The 21181-nt window shown below is 34.0% G+C and overlaps 1 protein-coding gene and 1 long non-coding RNA gene across 4 annotated transcripts; one reads left to right on the plus strand and one right to left on the minus strand.

Annotated features, from left to right (window-relative positions):
* Positions 1-5580: 5580 nt before the first annotated feature.
* On the minus strand, positions 5581-18806 carry LOC136230009 (uncharacterized). Of its 3 annotated transcripts, XR_010689232.1 has the most exons (9): positions 18323-18803; positions 16763-16903; positions 15217-15312; positions 14369-14495; positions 12724-12833; positions 11205-11285; positions 10264-10346; positions 8632-8911; positions 5791-6758 (listed from the first exon to the last, which is right to left on the minus strand). XR_010689232.1 is itself a non-coding variant. In XM_066018918.1 (8 exons), exons 1-8 carry the CDS (start codon positions 18629-18631, stop codon positions 8698-8700), a joined length of 1161 nt encoding a protein of 386 aa, XP_065874990.1. In that variant the 5' UTR covers positions 18632-18804; the 3' UTR covers positions 5581-8697. The 3 variants fall into 3 exon arrangements, 2 of the variants coding, with proteins under 2 accessions (XP_065874990.1, XP_065874991.1); XM_066018918.1 differs by having other exon boundaries at positions 5581-8911; positions 18323-18804; XM_066018919.1 differs by lacking the exons at positions 5791-6758; positions 8632-8911 and having other exon boundaries at positions 10260-10346; positions 18323-18806.
* Positions 18807-19243: 437 nt separating this feature from the next.
* LOC136230711 (uncharacterized) lies at positions 19244-20465 on the plus strand. The gene is made up of 2 exons (XR_010689510.1): positions 19244-19831; positions 20033-20465. It is a non-coding gene; the product is annotated as an uncharacterized lncRNA (long non-coding RNA).
* The last annotated feature ends 716 nt before the right edge of the window (positions 20466-21181 follow it).

Consider the following 21181-nt stretch of genomic DNA (forward strand, 5'->3'; position numbering starts at 1 on the left):
GCAAACAAACCAGGAGGATATTTACCATAGAGATTAATGTAACTAAACATAGTTTCAGCACAATTATTAGTTCTGTCATTCAAAGACTCATAATATGGGCAAGCAAATTCTGTGAATGCTGCACAACATAGTTTTACTGCGTATTGAGGTCCTTTGCACTTGCTCGTTAGGATGCTGTAGTCTAGATTCTCAAAACTCACATTGCAACCTAGAAGAAGAAGAAGGAGGAGAAGAAAATTAGTGTTTCGTTTGATAAATTGATAGGCGTGATGTGTTGATCGTGTTTCGAGATTTATGTGGGAGAGAAATGGTGAACGTTGTTGATGCATTAGAGTTGTTGATATTTGTTGACGGGCGTTGAGTTCACATTAGAGTTGTTGATATTTGTTGACGGGCGTTGAGTTCACATTTTTAAGGGGAAACTCATATCCATCAACGATTGTGATGCCTCGATCGTGTACAAGTATGACGTGTTACTCGTGTCTCGATTTATGCATGAGATAACATGGTTGATGCATCATAGTTGATGGCGGGCGTTGAGTTCACGTTTTTAAGGTGAAACTCATGTCCATCAACGATTGTGATGTCTAAATTGTTTGTGCATATATATATCAACGAGTGTGATGTGTTACTCGTGTCTCTCGATTTATGTAGGAGAGAAATAGTTAACATGGTTGATGCATCACAGTTATTGACGAGCATTGAGTTTAGGTTTTTAAGGTGACCTCATGTACATCAACAACTATAACGCTTTAGTCGTGTTTGTATGTGTATCAACAATTGTAGAATATGCATAACAGTTGTTGATGGGTGTTGAGTTCATGTTTTTAAGGTGAAACTCATTCCGTCAACAATTGTGATGCCCCAATTGTGTGTGCATCGTGTCTCTCGATTTATGTAGGAGAGAAATGATTGAACGTGGTTGATGCATCACAGTTATCGATGGGCTTTGAGTTTAGGTTTTTATGGTGAACTCATGTCCGTCAATAACTATAACGCTCTAGTCGTGTTTGTTTGGTTGATGCATCACAGTTGTTGACGGGGTTGAGTTTAGGTGTATCAAAAAGTATCGTGATGTGTTAATCGTATTTCTCAATTTATGTAGTAGAGAAATGGTTAACGCGGTTGATACATCATAGTTGTTGACGGGCGTTGAGTTCAAGTTTTTAAGTTGAACTCATATGCGAGGATCTGGGAAAGGGTCTCATCATAAGGGCGTATTAGGAGCAAGCCTTTCCCTGCCAATTTTTTTTTGGCAAGAGGTTGCTTCTAAGACTCGAACCCATGATCTCTCGATCACGCGACAACAATGTTTACCGTTGCACCAAGGCTCTTGGGAAGGAGAAAAATATTAGATTTGAATTACGCATCAGAATCGTTATTTGGACATTATAATAAACAAATTTCTTTTTTATATATGATTTTGTTCGAAATTATACGAATATTTTGATGAATAAGAACAAAAAAAAAAAACAATAAATAAATAAAGAACTTACTTTTCTTAGCTTGAAGAAGGGTACGGCCAGAATATCCAAGAGGATCAAGTGCATCATCTGTGGAATTTAAATTTATTCATTTTTTTAATTTCATTTTCAGTGAATATTATAAAAATTAATAATACAAAAATGCAATTAAAATTGAAAAAAATGCAGAAAAAAAAAACTTACAGGAAATGAAGGAAGAAGAAGCAGAAAATCCAGAAAATATGAAGAAGAAGAAGAAAAAGAAATAGAACAATAAATTAATGTAATAAGCCATATTAATTAATTTTGTTCTTATTTCTTATAAAAATAAAAAAAAATTCTTTCTTTTTCTCCTTTTAGAGATCTAAAACATCTCCAAGGAACTTGGAACTTGGAAGCTGCAACTCTCTTTTTTCCTTTCTGCAATTTTTGGCCAAAAATGGCATTTCATGAATGTTTGTTATTTTAATTTTTCTATTTTTGGTAAACAGACTATTTTGCTAATTAAGTTTTTGTTTTTTTTTATTGTTTGATATTAGTTTTATTGGCAGTTTTTTAGAGCTATTTATGACAGTTTTGTTGGGTTTTTAATAAACTTAAATGGACATAAATTTTCATAATTTTTGGTTGAAATATATATATATATATATATAGGAGCGTGACAAGGGTTTAAGTTGTGACAATGAGCTTATTTTGTGACATAACAAAACTACGTAGTTTTGATGATAATTAAAAAGGGTAAGGTGGCAAATTGGTAAATAAAATGAAAGAGAGGATAGAGAAAATTGTTTTATTTTTTTTTCTTTAAAATGCATTTTCCCAACTTTTCCAATCTCGTTTTTCAAAAAATTTTATACCGTTGGACTCGTCTTAATTAAACGGTCATTTTAAGATCCATGAAGTTCAAGTAAAAAAAATTCCGGTGAACGGAATCCGGGTGGGCGTTTTCTGGCGAGAAAAAATGTACCCAGAAAATTCTCAAAAAATTCCAGAAAATATAAAATATTATTCTAAGAAACTTTAATTCTTGGATAGAAACGGGATTTCTTACGGTTTAGTCCGAATAAAACTTTTTCCTTAATTTTATCTATTTTACACGCTTCAACAATTTTTTGGGACTATACCGTAAAAAATCTCACTTCGACCCAAGAATTAAAGTTTCTTAGAATAATATTTTACATGTTCTGGAATTTTTTGAGAATTTTCTGGGCACTTTATTTCTCGTCAGAAAACGCCCACCCGGATTCCGTTCACCGGAATTTTTTTTACTTGAGATTCAGGGATTTTAAAATGACCGTCTAATTTAGACGAGTCTAATAGTATAAATTTTTTTGAAAACCAAGGTTAGAAATGTCGGGAAAATGTATTTTAAAGAAAAGAAATAAAACATTTTTCTGTTGGAATAATACAAGTATTATGTTGGAACAAATGCTACACTGATTTGGAATAATGTAAGTAGGATAAAAAAACGTGTCCAGAAAATTATCAAAAAATTCAAAAACATGTAAAACATCATTTTAAGAAACTTTAATTCTTGGCTCAAAGCGAAATTCCTTACAGTTTTGACCCAATAAATTGTTGAAGCATGTAAAATGGATAAAATTAAGGAACAAGTTTTATTGGGACTAAACCGTAAGAAATCCCGCTTCGACCCAAAAATTAAAGTTTCTTAGAATAATGTTATACATTTTATGAAATTTTTTAAGAATTTTCTGGGCACTTTTTTCTCGCCAGAAACGCCCACCCGGATTCCGTTCACCGGAATTTTTTTTACTTGAGCTTCAAGAATCTTAAAATGACTGTCTAATTTAGACGAGTCTAATAGTATAAAAAATTTCAAAAAATAAGGTTATAAATTTCAGAAAAATGTATTTTAAAGAAAAGAAATAAAACAATTTTCTGTTGGAACAATATAAGTATTATGTTGCAACAAATATGTACACTGATTTGGAACAAAGTAAGTAGGACAAAAAAAGTATCCAGAAAATTATCAAAAAATTCCAAAACATGTAAAACATTATTTTAAGAAATTTTAATTCTTGGCTTAAAGCGAGATTCCTTACATTTTTTACCCAACAAATTGTTGAAGCGTGTAAAATGGATAAAAAAATTTATTGGGACTTAACCGTAAGAAATCTCGCTTCGACCCAAGAATTAAAGTTTCTTAGAATAATATTTTACATTTTCTGGAATATTTTGAGAATTTTCTGGACACGTTTTTGCTCACCGGAAAACGCCCACCCGGATTCCGTTCACCGGAATTTTTTTTACTTGAGCTTCATGGATCTTAAAATGACCGTTTAATTAAGACGAGTCCAACGGTATAAAAATTTTTGAAAAACGAGGTTGGAAAAGTTGAGAAAATGCATTTTAAAGAAAAAAAATAAAACAATTTTCTCTTTCCTTTTATTTATAAATTTGCCGCTCCTTTTGGTTAATTACAAAATTGGTCCTTATCACAAAATAAGGCTTGTCACACCATAAGAAATGTGTCACACCTGATCTCTCCTATATATATATAGATATATAATTTATTCGAGACTCGTCATAGTGTATTCTCTCTTAATTAAAGTTTTCTGTATATACTAAAATTCGAACTCGAGATTTTTAACTTATTCGGTTTTCTTGGTTTGATTTTCAGCTTTTCAATTCGAAATCAATTTAATTTTAGGTATATTTTGATATTTTGATGTGGGTCGATATGTAAAAAAATCTAACCAACCCATATTATTTATATTATACATTTATATGTATATGTACAAATATTTGATTTTTTTTTTTTTTTGAAGAATACAATATTTGATTTTAGAAGTTTTTTTAGATAGTATTTCAAAATATGTATATTTTTTAAAGTACTTTAAATTGTTAATATAAAATAATTGAGAAAATATAGTGATTTTTATTTTGTTTTTGTTAGAATATTAATTAATACATTTATAACCGTTAGAGTTACATAAGTTAATTAATAGTTATGATAATTAAGCTATTTAGAGTTATTTCCGTAATTAAATTAAGAGTTTCATTTTTCAAGTATTGTATATAGGTATATAGGCGCTTTATGTGTAAGTTAATATGACACGAGACCAAACATTATGTACGGAGTTGGTGTCATCAGTCGGTATATGAAAATGCCAACTGTGACTTACATAAATGTAGCTAAAAGGATTCTACTATTGTATATAGGTACGATAAATGGTCATTGGATCAATGAGTTATTTTATTTCGCTCAACATGATTTCAGATCGTTTGGTTTTAGTGACAGTGATTGAGGTGGAGATATTGATGGTCGAAAAAAGCACTGGTGGCTTTATCTATTTTATGGGCACTTCTATTTTTGCTTGAAGTTCCAAGAAACAGTCGATTGTTACTGCTGAGTATGTCACAATCGCTGGATGTGTCTGACATGTAATTTGGTTAAAAATATTATTACAAACTCTGAAATTTGAGCAAGATGGAGCAACTGATATTTTAATCGATGACAAATCAGGGATCGTTTTGGGAAAGAATCCAATTTTTCATGATAGAAATAAGCATATAGATTTCAAGTTTCACTTCATAAGAGAATACATTGCAAAGATGGAGAGTCGGCTCAAACATGTAACATCTGCAGACATTTTTACTAAGACTCTTAAATTTAAACGCTTCAACAGATTGAGAGTTGTTAAATAATATATATATATATATATATATATATATATAGTTTAACAAATATTTGTTAAAAAAACTTTAGTGGTGATAAGTTTATTAATTAATATGCTAAATTTATAACCACTAAAGTTTTTTTAATATAGTTTATTTGATTTCTCGTTCAAGACTTGTTAGATACTTTTTAAGTGGATCATTTTCCAATTAAATATTCTACATACATTAGGACTCAAGTCAAGATCTCTAGCTACATAATAGTTACGAGAGTTTGAGTTATTTAAAATTACTTCCTTAATTAGATACAAGAGTCTCATGTACCTCCAGATAAAGAAATGTATCTTTCAAAACTTCTTTCTCTCTATCCTTCATATTTTAAGGATAAGGCGCAAAAGAATACTCCTAATGTTAACAGTCAGGAGTAATTTTATTTTTAACGTTTAAAATGGTGCAATTTTACCTATAACGTTGGCAACTAAAAGCAATTTTACCCATAATGTTGACGAGTTAGGTCAATTTGAGAAATAATTCATCAAATTGCCTTCGCAATCATGAATATTGTCATATACACTTCACAAGTGCATTATTTTATCATTAATTAGTAACAGATCACAAACATATGATTAGATGTAAAAAAAAGTAAAAACTATACTATATTTGCACGAGTACAAAAAAAAAATTCAAATAATTCGCCAAATTTAAAAATATTAATCTCTAATTCTATAATTAATTCACAAAAAATATGAAAAAAAACTTAGAGCCAATTGATGTGCAAATTGGTGCAGAATAAGGAATAAAACACATGTATTTTATAATAATGCCGAAAATTGACCCAACGTGTCAACCTAAGAGGTAAAATTACACTATTTTAGAAGTTATGAGTAAAATTGCTCCTAACAATAAACATTAGAGATATTTTTACATCCTATCCCTATTTTATATTTTTCATTCTCTCCGGTCATTTTTATTTTGATCTAAATTCGGTTTTTTCAATTCAAAACCAAACTAAAGCTAACATTTCGACTCAGTTTTATTTCAACTTTACGTCATAATTATTTTTTTACGATTTTTTCGGTTATGTTGGAATAAACACCCCTAGTTAAAGGTCTCAATAAACACCCGAGTGTAATTTTCCAGCATTCATATACGACGAACCTAAAAATATAATGCATATTGGAAGGGAAACCTGACCCCAATTGGGAAAATTTTAGTGGTAGGCAAAACAATTTTTATTGGTCGGGTGTATTACTCTCGGAATACCGTAAAATTTCTCCCCCAATTGTCTCATCTAAAAGACAAGCCTTGCCTGAGCAATAGGCAAGAAGATTTTTATCGTTTAAACTATTCGGTATTCTAAACCAACAGCTTAGACTAGAAGAATAACCTGTCTAAAATTACAACTAAAACAAAGAATTCCGAAGCTAGAGATTTACAATCCGAAATGATAGACCCGAAATAGAAGTTAACGGAACTATCACCTCCTCATCGCCGAAAATTTGATTCTAGCCGGCAAAATTTCCCCACTGGATGGAAAATAATTCGGAGTTCACTACCAAATGGTAAATTGTTCAGCCATTCAGCAAAATTTTCACTATCCTTCCACGGTAAAAACCACTCACAAGCCATGGCTGAATTGGTCACCTTGATTGCGGACTAGAACAGGTGGTAAATTAGCACCCATTGGGGGAAGCAAAATAGGATAACTTATAATTAAGAAAGGCTGATGTATGACTTAAAACTTGGCCTAAAAACCGATTGGTCGCCTAAACTTTTAAAGATTCTCGCTCTTCATATTTTAACTTAGGTTTAATATATCATTTGTCCACTGAACTTGTCGAAAAAAACTTGATTGGCCCTTGAACTTTCAAAGTGTCCCAATAGCCTCCTCAACTTGCATAAATTGTTCAGTTAGCCCCTTGAACTTGCTCAAAATGTAATCAATTGATCACTCGGTTGTAAAAAAGTAAGTTAAATGCAGAAAATGTATTGCACGAGTCTTAAAAAAAGTAAAACGACCAAGATCGGGGTATGCGGTTCTAATATTAGAGAAGACAAGTTTTATAGTTAAACAAGTAATAACTTTCTTTTTAATCTATTTTTTAATTATGTAATAACATTTTAAGATGCGTGGAATACATCTTTCGCATTTAACTTACTTTTTTTCAACAGAGTGATCAATTGATTACATTTTACGCAAGTTTAGGGAGCTAACGGAACATTTTATGCAAGTTGAGAGGGCTATCGAGACATTTTGAAAGTCCAGAGGCCAATCAAGCTTTTTGGACAAATTCAGGGGGCAAATAATGAATTAAGCCTTTAACTTAAGAAAAGTCTCTTGGAGACGTTCTTAGCTCCAAGAAAGTCTCTTGGAGACATTCTTAGCTCCATGAACTTACTTAAAGTGACATCACGCATCACTTTAAACAAGTAAAGGGAAGCAAGTTCAAAAGTTCAATAGTGTCACATTTAAGTAAATCCAAGAACTAATGAGACATTTGAAGAGTTTAGGATGCTAATCGACTTTTTGGACCAAGTTTAGAGGGACCTGATGTATTTAACTATAAAGAAAACAATACACATTGCTCAAGGGAAATCTCTGGACGATCACTTAAGTTTAGACAGTATCCAATAAAGTCACAAAAGTTTATTTTGTATCAATAAAATAACTCATCTTTGTACCAATAGTCATTTTGAACACTTTCGGGTCAAATTCTCGCCGAAAATGCTAACTAAGAATGCTTAATCAATTCAACCATGCCATATAAGCGCCACATACATTAATTTACTGCCACTTGGACCTATTTTCTCTTACCTCCCGACCTTCATTTAACGTAACTAACCAAGTAAATGGATGCCACATAACAATATATTAATTCACGTGTCACTTACGTGACCTGGCTGAATTGACTACGCGCCCTGCTCAACATTTCAGGCGAGAATTTGGCTTTAAAATGTTCAAAGTGGCCTTATTGGTACAAAATGCAAAGATAAGTTATTTTATCGGTCTAAACCATTCGGAGCCTTCTAAAATGTTCATTTTTGTCACTTCGCCCCCGAACTTAAGGGACAACCCTCACTCCAACTCTCTCAAAGTGACATAACGCCCCTTATTTTTGCTCAACCAGATAAGATATTGACTCTGAGACCACTCGCCTTTCGGTTGACTTCTCATATGCAATGTAGTTTTTTCTTTTCTAAAAATTTGCAACATGGCCTTTCGGATGGTATTTCAAAGCGTGTATGAGTTTAGGGGGCTATTGCAAAATATGCTCTAAGAAGAGGTAAATTGTTTTGAAGGGAAAAGTCACATTGCATATAGAAAGACAAGTAGCTAATGGGTTATCTTTTTAAGTTCGAGGGATAATGTCACCAAAATAGACAACTTTAGGGACTCCATATGGTTAGGCTTATTTTATCTATACAAAATAAACTTTTACGATCTTATTAGAACATTGTCCAAACTTAAGTGACCATCGACACGATTTACTCCATCTACTCATGAAAAAAAAACACACACACAACAAACCTCTATAATTTGAATGCTTTCTCTCTCTCCTGCAAGTATGATACTTCGTTTGGATCTCCTTAATAATCAATCAATCTTGTGTCTCACTGTACGAGTTATTGATCTTCCCATCCTAAGGCGTCTTCTTGTTAGTGCATCTAATAAAACAACTAATGCTTCCTCCAAGCCTTCAGCCTGTTGATCCAATCCGCAGGACACGAATTCTGGAAGAGTTTGCAGCTCTGTTAGGAGGCTAATGGCTGCCGCTGCTGTACAGGTACGATCCCATGATGGCTGAGGCCTGTCCGAAAAAAGGCGCAGGCGGCAGTGTTAGAGATAATAAAAGTTATTCTCGGAAATTTATTGGCCTAAGAAAAGCTATTTTTGCATGAGTTAAATGCACTGTTGGTCACTGAACCTTTATAGTTGTCTCAAAATTGTCACTCAACTTCAATTTGTCTCAACAAAACTATTCAACTTTGAATTTTGTCTCGATAAAGTCACCCCGGCAACTTCAACAGCAAAAAGACACCGGGAAAAGCCAGCATTAGTCAATTTTCACCGCTGACCGAAACAACACGTGGCTGCCACCTAGCTAACCGAAACAACACGTGTCAGCTAGGTGACAGCCACGTGTCGTTTCTGTCAGCTAGGTGGCAGTCATATGTTTCTGTCAGCTAGGTGGCAGTCATATGTTTCGGTCAGCAGTGAAAGTTGACTACACTTTATATTTCTGATGACAAATTGAAGTTGAGTGACCATTTTAAAACAATCATAAAAGTTCATTTTATCCATTTTTGCATTTTTATGTATCAACTTAAACTTTTTTATTGAATGGTATTTTCATATATCAAATATGAGATAAGGGCTTTAACATCTTTATCTATCAACCCAGTTTTTTTTTTATTGAGTGGTTTTTTAACAGTTATTAGTAAATGACTTAATGTATATTTTGGTCCCGACCTATCCAAAATTTTATCATTTGGCCCCTAATCTATTATTTGGTCACATTTGGCCCCTGGTCTGTCCCAATTGGTGAAATTTCACCCAATTTGTATTAAAACTTAACCAAATTGTTATCTCATTGATAAGTAACAATATTTTGACACTTGAACTTAATAGATTTTGGTTTAAGATTTGTTTTTTCTTATTTTCTTTTCTTAATCTAATTAATTATTTCCATATAATGTGGCAAAAAAACTTTAAGAAGTATCACGTGTCAAATTCAAGTGTCAAAATATCATTACTTGTCAAAGATATAACGATTCCGTCAAGTATTCATATAAATTGGGTGAAATTTCACCAATTGGGATAGATCGTGGGCCAAATGTGACCAAATAATAGGTCAGGGGCCAAATGACAAAATTTTGGATAGATCAGGGGTCAAACAATGCTTTAAGCCTTAGTAAATCAAATATGAGATAAGGACTTTAACAATTAAGGGAGATTGACAATTTTTTATACGATAATACAATTTACAAAAAAACCTATTTGAGACTATCCGTTTAACACAATTATCATTTTTGTGTCATTTAATATTATATATAATTATGTTGAATATATAAATCAAACATAATTATGACACAATTATCCGTTTTGACACCCTTAATAAAAACTGATTCAGAAAGAATTCGACAATGGCAGAATTCTCACCGGAGTTTGTGCATCGTAGATGTACCAGTGGCCAAAGAAATGCAAGGAAGATCCTCCTCTCCCCAAGCTGACTTTGTTTGCTCCTATATAAATAATACAGGCATGCCAAATGCCATTAGTCTCTAAACATCTCATAGAACAAATTATGCAGATAAAAACTTTGGAGGAAATAAAAGCTTAATACATCAGGACACTGTACTAGGCCAAATAATACGAATGATCCTTGAACTTTGGAGATGTCTCATTAGTCCCCTCAAGTTACTTGAAGTGACATGATTACCCCCCTTAGTCCTATGTGGTAAAGCAAAATGGAAATATAAACATGTTGAATCGCGTATCACTTTAAGCAAATTCAGGGAGCCAATAAGCCACTTTAAGCAAGTTTAGAGGGCCATAGTCACTTTAAAGAAGTCCAACCATAGATCACTTTAAGCAAGTTCATCGGATAATGAAATATCTCCAAAGTACACGGGAGTCTTGATGTATTAAGATGAAAAAAAAAATAACATGTGATCTCGTGCTTTCACACAAAGTGAAATTTTGTGACAAAATGGTATCTACGATTTGTTTTTATGTTGGCACAAAGAAAAGGAATTCTTTGCAGCATTGTCAATTGGAGGACATTTTTATCCGATCACTTTTCTCGGTCTATTATTCCATTTTGCTATTTCTACAAATAACCAAGACAACTTTAAATCGCCATTTTTACTGAAAAATGAGAGCAGGTAATAGACCTTATCTTGGCTATTATTTTGAAATTTTTCTTTTTGTGCCTATGTTTTTCTAAATGAATTGCATAAGAGAGAATTAATCGGACAAAAATGCCCTCCGCCATATTATCAACTTCAACAATGACACCAAATATTCCCTCGGACTGAAATTACATACTGAAAGTTATCTAAGAGTTGTATAAAATGTAAAATGGTGTCGTACAGTCTTACCTTTAACCGTCTAAACATTGCTGCAGAGTTACTCCAAGTTCCGTCTATTAAAACAAAATTGAGAGTTTTATCTTCATTTGTCTGTAGAGTTAGAATCAATACGAGTATTATTACAACCTAGTTAAACTGAAAGACAATATGCATTATGCAAGTACAAACAGAGAATACTGAAAAACATTCCAAAATTTGAGGCATAAGCATAACTAGCAAACTATGTCCTTTGCATCACTATATATCTAAAAAGGATTAAGGTCACACCCTCTTTGATAAAGTGCAGATTTAGCCCTAACCTATCAAATTGTCCAAATTTAATTCTAAGGGTTTCCAAGCAAGATCTACATTACTGAAAATTTGAAAAGGTTGGTTTGATTGTTATTTAACCGTCACATTGGACCCTCCAAACATCAATTACGATTCAGATATTTAATGTGTCACTAACACGGTTACAAAACTAAATCTGACACATGGAAGTTAATCACAATTTTTTTTAAAGGTGTCTAAAATGTTTACTGTATTACTAATATAATTACAAATAACCAACAAAAAATGTACAAAACTGCTTCAGTTTATCGAAAAACTTCTTTGGAGGGTTCGATAACGGTCAAACCAGCTTTTTCAAATTTTTGGTAAAGTAGGGCTAAAATTGATCGCTTGGAAACAGTAGAGCTAAATTTAAAGTATTTCATAAGTGAAGGTTAAATCTGCACTTCTTAAAAAATGTTAAGGTCAAATTTTATCCTTATAAAAGGCGGCCCGGTCGCACTACGCGTCCCCGCTGAGCGAGGGTCCGGGGAGGGGTCCCACCACAAGGGTGTACTGGGGGCAAGCCTTCCCCTACCAATTTATTTGGCAAGAGGGCGCTCCTAAGACTCGAACCCGTGACCTCTTGGTCACACGACAACAACGTTTACCGTTGCGCCAAGGCTCGCCCTCTAAGACTCGAACCCGTGACCTCTTGTTCAAATTTTATCCTTATCCCATCTAAAAATGATTTTTAAATTCTTTTTCTTTTAATCACACTTTGTTATTGCAATAGATATGGCATGGGTTCTTCCACACTAGTGCGGGGTGATTTACCCTATGGTCACTAAACTTTACTCATTTTCACGGTATAACCATCATTAAATTTTAAAATCTAACATAAAAGTCACTCGACTTTATACTTTCTAACATTATGGTTTCAATTGATGCCTTAAAATGACTGTTGACCACCTCAAAATGGAAAAGTCCAAAAATTAAAGTTGTTTAGAACAACATTTATCATGAAACTTACGTTTTTTATTTTCCAAAATCATCATTTCCTAAACTTTCTCTCTCCTAACCAAACAATACCTAAATGACCTCGTAACTAAAAAGTTGATGAATTAAAGTCACTTAAAATACCATCAATTTTTGGAATTTTCTATTTTGAGGTCACCAACGGTCATTTTGAGGCGTTAATTGAAGTTTAATGGTCATAATGTTAGAAAGTCGACTTTTATATTACATTTTGAAGTTAGAAAGTGTAAAAGAACTGTACCACAGTAGGGAAGTGCTCTACGTCCATTGAATAGCCTTGACCAAAAGCATCATGAACTGACTTGGTAACAGCATTCTTGTTGGGATAAAGGCACCAAACTTTATTTTTTCCTGCAATGACATAAAACGCATCGGAAATATGTGATTCTATAGATTGGAGTTGGAGGTTAAATAATATGAAAATAGAAATCTGGGCACCTAAAATAAAGGATAATGTAGCTCTAATCAGAAGTGAAATTTCTAATACATGGTAAGAATATTAGCTCTAATCACCAAACAGTTACATTACATGAAAATAAAAAAGAAGAAGACAGCAAACATCTGTTCGACTTTGAGTATACTAATCTGCAAGAACAAAACATTAGAAATCCATTTATGAAATCATCAACTATGAAAAAAATACAATTTTTTGGGACACATAGACATGCACAATATGCCTAGATATATCTATGCATACATTTGTTTGTACAATATTAAACAAAATTTAAACGAATTAAGAATCAATTTGGCTCATGAACTTTGCTAGTAAGATAAATTTAGTCCAAAATCACGTTTGGGTGTTAATTTGGCTCTTTAACTTGGCATTGGGGGATCAAATTAGTCCAAACAACACCTTTCAGCATAAGGAAGTGACACATCAAATAACTACCAATCATATATTAACACGTATTATTTTGGACTAATTTGATTCTAAATGCTAAGTTGAAGGGACAAATTGATATCCAAACTTAAATTCGTACTAAACTGATCATACTAGCCAGCTTCAGAGGCCAAATTGATCATCTATCCAAATTTAAACTGCTTTTCAGATTATATTGAAAATTGGAGAGCAACACTGCCCTTATAAGTCTATGCGCCCGTTCGGTTCTAAACAGTACATATAGAGTATTTGGTTAGGATTGACAAACAGTAAATATAGAGTGTTTGGTTAGAACTGAGAAACAATTGATTATAACTATTGTTGAACTTAAATCAGCTAACATTTATCAATTACCAACAACGCAAAATATAGTAAACACCACACAGGCCCTCTATGTTTTTTATTGCAAGAAAAAATAGGTCTTAATACATAAGGAGCCGCCGAACTTGGCCAAAAAAGCTGATTGACCTCTGAACTTAGGCTCTGTTCTTTTTTACTGAAAAAAACTAAATTGAACTGAATGTTACTGAACTGAATTCTACTGAAACTGAAATAATAATATAATCCTTTAAAAATAGCAATAATTAAAATAAAAAGCTTATAAAAAATAATAAAGGTTCTAATAATAATAATAATAATAATAAATAATTATAATTATAATGAGTAATGATAAATTACTGAACTGAACTGATTGATACTGAAATTAAGTAACAAAGAACAGGGTCTTACAGGGTGTCTTGTTAGCCGCCTGGACTTGCTAAAAATGATCTATTGGCTACCTTAATTTGTTTAAGATGATCTATTGGCCTCCTAAACTAGTTACAATGGTCTATTGACCCCTAAACTTGCTTAAAATGATATAAATTTCACTTTGTCCAGATCCAATTATGTTCTGCCACGTGGATTTATGGAGTTAATCATGTCACTTTAAACAAGTTCAGGAGGCCAGTCAGCTTTTTGGGCCAAGTTCAAGGTCAAATAGCAAGGCTAGAGGATTAAAACGAACCTGAACGCTTGAATGCGTTCCACATGATTTCCTCCTGTTCAGGTATACCAAAGAGGCACAGAGTAGCTGATTGAACCCCAAATACTTGCCATAACAACTTTCCAGTGTTGTTTTGTCGTAGAAAATCCTGCAAAAAGGGAGGTGGGCTTATGCTTTACATATTTAAAAAAACAAAAGGACAGAAAAATAAACGTTTAATACATATCCAGACCTTCCAACTTGCACTTAACCATCCAATGACAACCTCAACTTTCAAAACGACCTTTTCACCCACTCAACTTGCTGAAATTGTCATGGTAACCCTTTTATTTCCATGGCAGTACCACACACTTTATGCGTCACTAGCAGTTTAAGCAACTTGAACTGGCGAAAAGGCTGAGGTTATTTTAAGCAAGTTGAGGTGGCAAGAGGTTTTAAGCAAATTGAGATATAGCGGTAAAATTGTTTCAAGCAAGTTGAAGTGGCAGAAAGATCGTTTTGAAAGTTTGGGGAGTCATTAGATGTTTGAGTACAACTTAGAAGGATTAGGTGTGTATTAAGGCAATAAGTTAATATACTATAAGTTTGAGGAAGCTTAATACATGCCTAACCCATGCACTTGCCTAGAAAAGTCAACTGCTCGCCTATGCTTTGGAAATGTTCTATTTACCATGAACTTGCTTGAAGAGACATATTGAAGTTCCAAAATCTCCCCTCGCGCCATGTGGACTTAGGGGAGGGTCAATAGGTCACTTTAACCAAATTCAATAGGTAAATGGGACGTTTTCAAGGTATAACAGAGACTAGAAATGTATTAGCCCCATTCACGAGAAAATGATTGTGGTATATGTTCATCATAGTATTCTAACCTTTGGGTGCATATACAACCAGAACCGAATACCAGGCCACAGAGACAAGTGCTTTACTTTTGAACACATGCAATCTTCTTCCAAAGGAAGCCAGCACTGCAAATTATATGTTTCCAATGAGCAGAAGTACAAAAATATTAATCAGAAATATACTCGACGGCATGTTCTCTTTCTAAAACAACCATTTAACTTAAAAACTTAAGCTAATAGATAAGGTTTCAAGAATGCCCCTTGAACTTGAAGAAATTCTGATACCACACCAAAAAAACCATGTAGCCAAAAGCTTAATAAAAGGGGCGGCCCGGTCGCACTACGCATCCCCGCTGAGCGAGGGTCCGGGGAGGGGTCCCACCACAAGGGTGTACTGGGGGCAAGCCTTCCCCTGCCAATTTATTTGGCAAGAGGCCGCTCCTAAGACTCGAACCCGTGACCTCTTGGTCACACGACAACAACGTTTACCGTTGCGCCAAGGCTCGCCCTCCTATAGGTGTCCATTTTGGTCACACGACAACAACGTTTACCGTTGCGCCAAAAGCTTAATCTGATTAAAAAAAAAAATTAAACCGTACGGAGCCTCCTATAGGTGTCCATTTTGGTCACTTTGCTCCTCGAAGTTAAGGTATAACCCATTAGTCACTCCAACTCCCTGAGAGTGACATAAAGCGCCCCTTATTTGTCCTCAATTGGAGAAGATTTTGAGAATTCGTCTTTGAGTTGACTTCCTATATGCAATGTGCCTTTTCCTTTTAAAAAAATTATCCCTTCTTAGAGCATATTTTGCAATAGCTCTCTAAACTCATATGCACTTTGAAATACCATCTTGCAAATTTTTATTAAAGGCCACATTGCATATAGGAACTAAACCGAAAGTTAAGTGGTCCTCACGGGTCAACATCTTCTCCAATTAGGGAAAAATAAGGGGCACATTATGTCACTTTTAGAGAGTTAGAGTGGCTTGTCCCTTAAGTTCGGGAGACAAAATGACCAAAATAGAAAACTTTAGAAGGCTCTGTATGGTTTAGGCCGTTTTTATTATCTCTAAATGTATCTTAACAAATACTTATGAAAAACCCCTTATAATATATGGAGATCTACCAAGTAAAGGTGGAAAAAAAAACAAGAAAAACATCTTATGATATCAAACAAGTGTGAAGAAAAAAAAGCTTAATACATTAGGAGTCGTTATATTTGGCAAATAATTTGATTGGCCCTGAACCTTGGAAATATCTTATTAGCCACATGAACTTGCTTAAAGTGACCTATTGGCTTCAATTTGTTTAAAATGACCTATTGGCCCCTAACCTTGATTAAAGTGATTTATTGGCCCCACGCTTCAATTTGTGTAAATCTCTACTTTGCTCAGCCGCGTAGGACTTAGGGGTTAATCATGTCATTTTAAGCAAGTTCAAAAGGCTAATGAGACATCTTCAGAGTTTAGAGAGTCAATCGGATTATTTGACCAAATACAGAGTGGCCCTGATATATCAAATAAAAAAGAAAACATTAGATTCTGCAATCAACAGTATTATTAACAGTGATCATACACCTTCTGACAAAGATAACCTCTACTTCCCAGCAAACGACATGCTATTTGTCTTGCTGAATAGAAATGGAGCTTCTCTTCAGAGTCACCTAAACCCTCATATGTTGCTCTGTGTTTCTTGTCCTCCTGAATTTTGAATTCTCCCTGACATACAATGTAGCATACAGTACAGAGAGAAGAAATGAGAAATTTCCAGCACATATACAGTTAAGTCAGAATCTGCAGCTCACATTAGATTCAGTATTGAAAAAAAGATTGGAGTGTAAATAAAGCTTGAACTCGCCCTAAAAGGTACATTAAAAGGAGATGGATTGTCTCACATATATAAGAAGCCATATAACTCCCTAATTAAGCAATGTGGGATATCTAAAACACCCTCTCGTGCCCGGAATCATCCGGGATGTGAAGCAAATATTTGTTGGTGCCTGACATTGAATACACGGCTTTTATATCATATAAATAAAGGTCTAACTCACATCAAAAGGTACTTTAAAGGAGGAGGATTGTCTCGTGTATATAAGGAGTCATATAGCTCTCTAGTCGAGCAATATAGGATATCTAACACACACCCCTTACGCGTGGAACTATCTAGAGAGTGAAACAAATATCTATGGGCAACCAAATATTGAATACAAGGCTGTTTGATGATACACATTGCTTAATTAGAGAGCTATACGATTCCTTATATATGTGAGTTAATATTCCTCCTTTGAGGTACCTTTTGGGGGGCGTTCAGCCTTTATTCACATGGTATCAGAGCCGTGTATTTATTCGTTGAGTAGCTCACTTATATTTCCAATGGTTCTAGACGAGAGGGTCATGCATTATATCGCAAATTGTTTAATTAGAGCTATATGACTCCACTCCAGATAGTTCTAGGCGTGACGGACGTGCATTAGATATCGCATATTATTTAGAGTATACGACTCCTTATATACTTGAGGCAATCCTCTTCCTTTAAGGTAGCTTCTAGGAGTGTGTTAGGACACCCCTCCTGTCCCAGAACTATTTGAAACATGCATTAAGGTGACTCAACATTGAATAAAAAATTCTGATAGACTATAAATAAAAGCTTAACTCATCTCAAAAGATACTTCAAAGAAGGCAAATTGCTCACATATAAGTGGCCCTATAACTCTCTCATGAAGTAATATGGAATATGTAACACCTATGTTATACGGTAACTCTTCTTCATTAGCATTTCTGCATTTCATATCCATTTCCATTTCTTTTCTATTTCCATTGCCTTTCCCTTATTTTTCTGAGAAATAGCGTTTCCAAGTGTACCTTTCCGTTTCAGTTTCAGTTTTCGTGCAACATAGTGTAACACTACTTATGGGATATGTAAACAGAGTGCTTAATTGTGCTTGACTTCTATTCCCCTTTCTTCTTCTTTCCATAAATTCTTCTTTTATCAGATAAAAATACCAAACTCAACAATATTCTTTACTTATTAATAATTAATTCATCATTTCAAATCAATTTAAGCCTATATGAGCCAAAAATTAAGTCCTTAATTTATATTTTCCCAGTGACCAAACAGAATCATTTGACTAAAATTACCTGGAGTTTCCCCTTGCCACCAAAACGCATCTCAGCATCAGTATTTATCTCCAAAACCTTCAAATCAGCAACAATCTCCAAAACCTTAGCCGGCAACGGCGACACCGTGCCCCATCCCTGCCATTCCTGCAATGTTATAGACACATCGCTGGAGTCTATGGCGTCAGATGTTCTCGCGGGAGAACGAGAATCTGAGTTGAAAATGGTACTGGAAAGGCTTCTAGGAGTGGACTCCATTTGAGCTCTGGAAGAGAAGAAGAAAGATTGAAGAGAGAAATTGAAATTAAAGACCTTGGCGGCAGAAAACATGGTGCTCTTTGGTGGGGGTTTTCGCCGGGTGTTTTCAGCCTCCGGGTAAAAAAACGCGCCGTTTTTCTTTAAAATATAGAAACGTTTTCTTTTCGTCCCTGGATTTGGGCTTTTGATTGATACAGCCAGTCAAGCGAGGAAACACTTGGTCCGGGTCGAAGGCTGAGCAGTTAGAATCCGTTATAGAAGAGGAAATTACAAGGAAAAGGAAAAGCATATATTATAAATTTACAGTGCAAATTTTATTTTGAATTTGTCAATTAAAGAAGTTATCAATAACTCTGACGGGCTGTTTGTTAGGAGGGATATAGGAGGTGAGATAGGGATAAAAAAAACACGAGATAAGTTATTCCGTGTTTGTTTGGGAGATAGAAGAGTGAGACAGATGAGAGATAAACCTCTTATCCCTCAAATCCTATACCCAAGACGGGGTGGTATAAGGAGGCGGGATAAGTTCCAACGATTTTAATAGGATGGAAAAGTCCATCTTATCCCTCAAATTAATGTTATGTAGTTTAAATAAGGTATGTATTATTTTACCTCTACCTTAATCCCACGTACCAAACATTGAATAATAATTCTCGAGGGTAGATTACATACGTGGTGTACAACCTTTGCACATTTTCACACTTTGATGTACAACCTTCAATTCTGCACACTAAAGTATACAATCTTCTGGTGACTTCCCACTAAAGTGTACAGCCGGTAATTATGACCGGTCAACCCGAAGTCAACGCGCCACATCAGCATTTTACATCATACTCATTTAAAAAAGTGGGACTCATTCCTTATCTCATTACTAAAATACCATTATCCTTTATCTATTTACTGAAATGCCATCATCTTCTTCCATCGTTCGTTTTTCTGCAAATGGTATCTCTCTCTTTCCCTTTTATCTCTCTAAGTCTTCTCTCTCTAAGCCCTCTCTCAAATTCATAGTAGATGGTTGTCTAATCCTAATCGTTTCCCCTTTTCCAGAATCAAACCCTTGTCTCTCAAATTGTTCAAAAAAAATCAAATTATCTGTTTCACTAGAATCTCTAAAAAAAAAATCGCAATTTTATCTACTCCAAAATCATTCAAAGAATCGATTTATCGGCTCCTCATAAATGTAAATCGATTAGGTTATTGCTTTGTGCAATACAACACGAGTTGAAAGTGCCAATTCGTAGCAAGGATTGTAGTCTGGAGGTTTATTTGGTAATTATATTGTATGCATTGGGATTAAAGATTTATTGTTTTTTTGTATGGCCATTAATAGAATTGGATTCTTCACTATCTTATTTTCTAGTCTTACAATTTAATTTTTCATGAGCTGCATCTTATTTGTAACATATTGAGTTGCATTTCTTGTGAATCACCAGAAAAGCTTCTCAAACTTGATTTAATCATTTTTGGCAGTAGAAGAAAGAGGGATTTTAAAAGATGATGATGAGGAAGAGGGATTTTGAAGAAGATGCAGAAGCTTCTCAATCTTGATTTAATCGTTTAGGCTTAGGATGAAACGCAGAAGATGATGATGAGGAATTTTGAAGAAATAGATAGGGTATTTTATGATATATGAATTTGCCGTACTTAAATGGATTCGGGGGATGAGGAATTTTGAAGAAATAGATAGGGTATTTTATGATATATGAATTTGCAGTACTGAAATGGATTTGGGGGCGGTTGAAGAGCATGTGACGGCTTAACGGAGCCGGAGTTGGAAAAAAGAGGAAGATTCAGTTTCAAAGAAGGGATCCTCCATTAATGAACACCCAGATTATAACAGGAGTTCACAGGGAGAGAGTATTTAGAGAGAGAGAGTTTCAATGAATGGGATAAGGTTATTTTAGTAATTTTATAATAGAATGTTAATTTTTGATTTTTAGAATGGTCAAATTGCTGATGTGGCAACGTTGACTTGTGTTGACCGGTCATTAATACCGGCTGTACATTTTAGTGGGAGGTCATCAAAAGATTATACAATTTACTGTGCAAAATGGAAAGTTGTACACCAAAGTGTGAAAACGGGTAAAGATTGTACACCACATATGTAATTAACCCTAATTGTCCCGCATGATTGTTTTGGAGAGGGTTGAGAGAGGTGGAAATTCAGAAATAAAGGTGGGTTAACCGATCCAACAATCCAACAAGATTTTTTTTTAAGAAACATAATATTTTTTTGAATTTATCGATTCTATTGTATTAAATTCTAAATCAGTCTAAATACATCGGTTAATTGTAACTAAAATTTTCGGTTAACGGTTTTTAACCATTACCTCAATAGTTAACTAAGGGCATGTTTGGTTCAGCTATTAGCTAATAGATGTTGTGGTTGCTGTTAGCTGTTTGCTGTTGTTATTATCTGTTTGTTATTAACTGTTTAATTATTAGTGTTTGGTAAAATTATATTAAAATATTGTTGTTAATATTTAAAATGTCCAATATGGACATGTTTTAAAAATATGTTATAGAAAAAAGAAGGATAATTTTGTCAATAATAAATAACTACAAACAGCTTTTCATGAAAAAGCTCAAACAATGAGCTTTTCGTGAAAAGTTCCAAAA

This window comes from Euphorbia lathyris, chromosome 5 (genome assembly GCF_963576675.1).
Source record: "Euphorbia lathyris chromosome 5, ddEupLath1.1, whole genome shotgun sequence".
Taxonomy (NCBI): domain Eukaryota; kingdom Viridiplantae; phylum Streptophyta; class Magnoliopsida; order Malpighiales; family Euphorbiaceae; genus Euphorbia; species Euphorbia lathyris.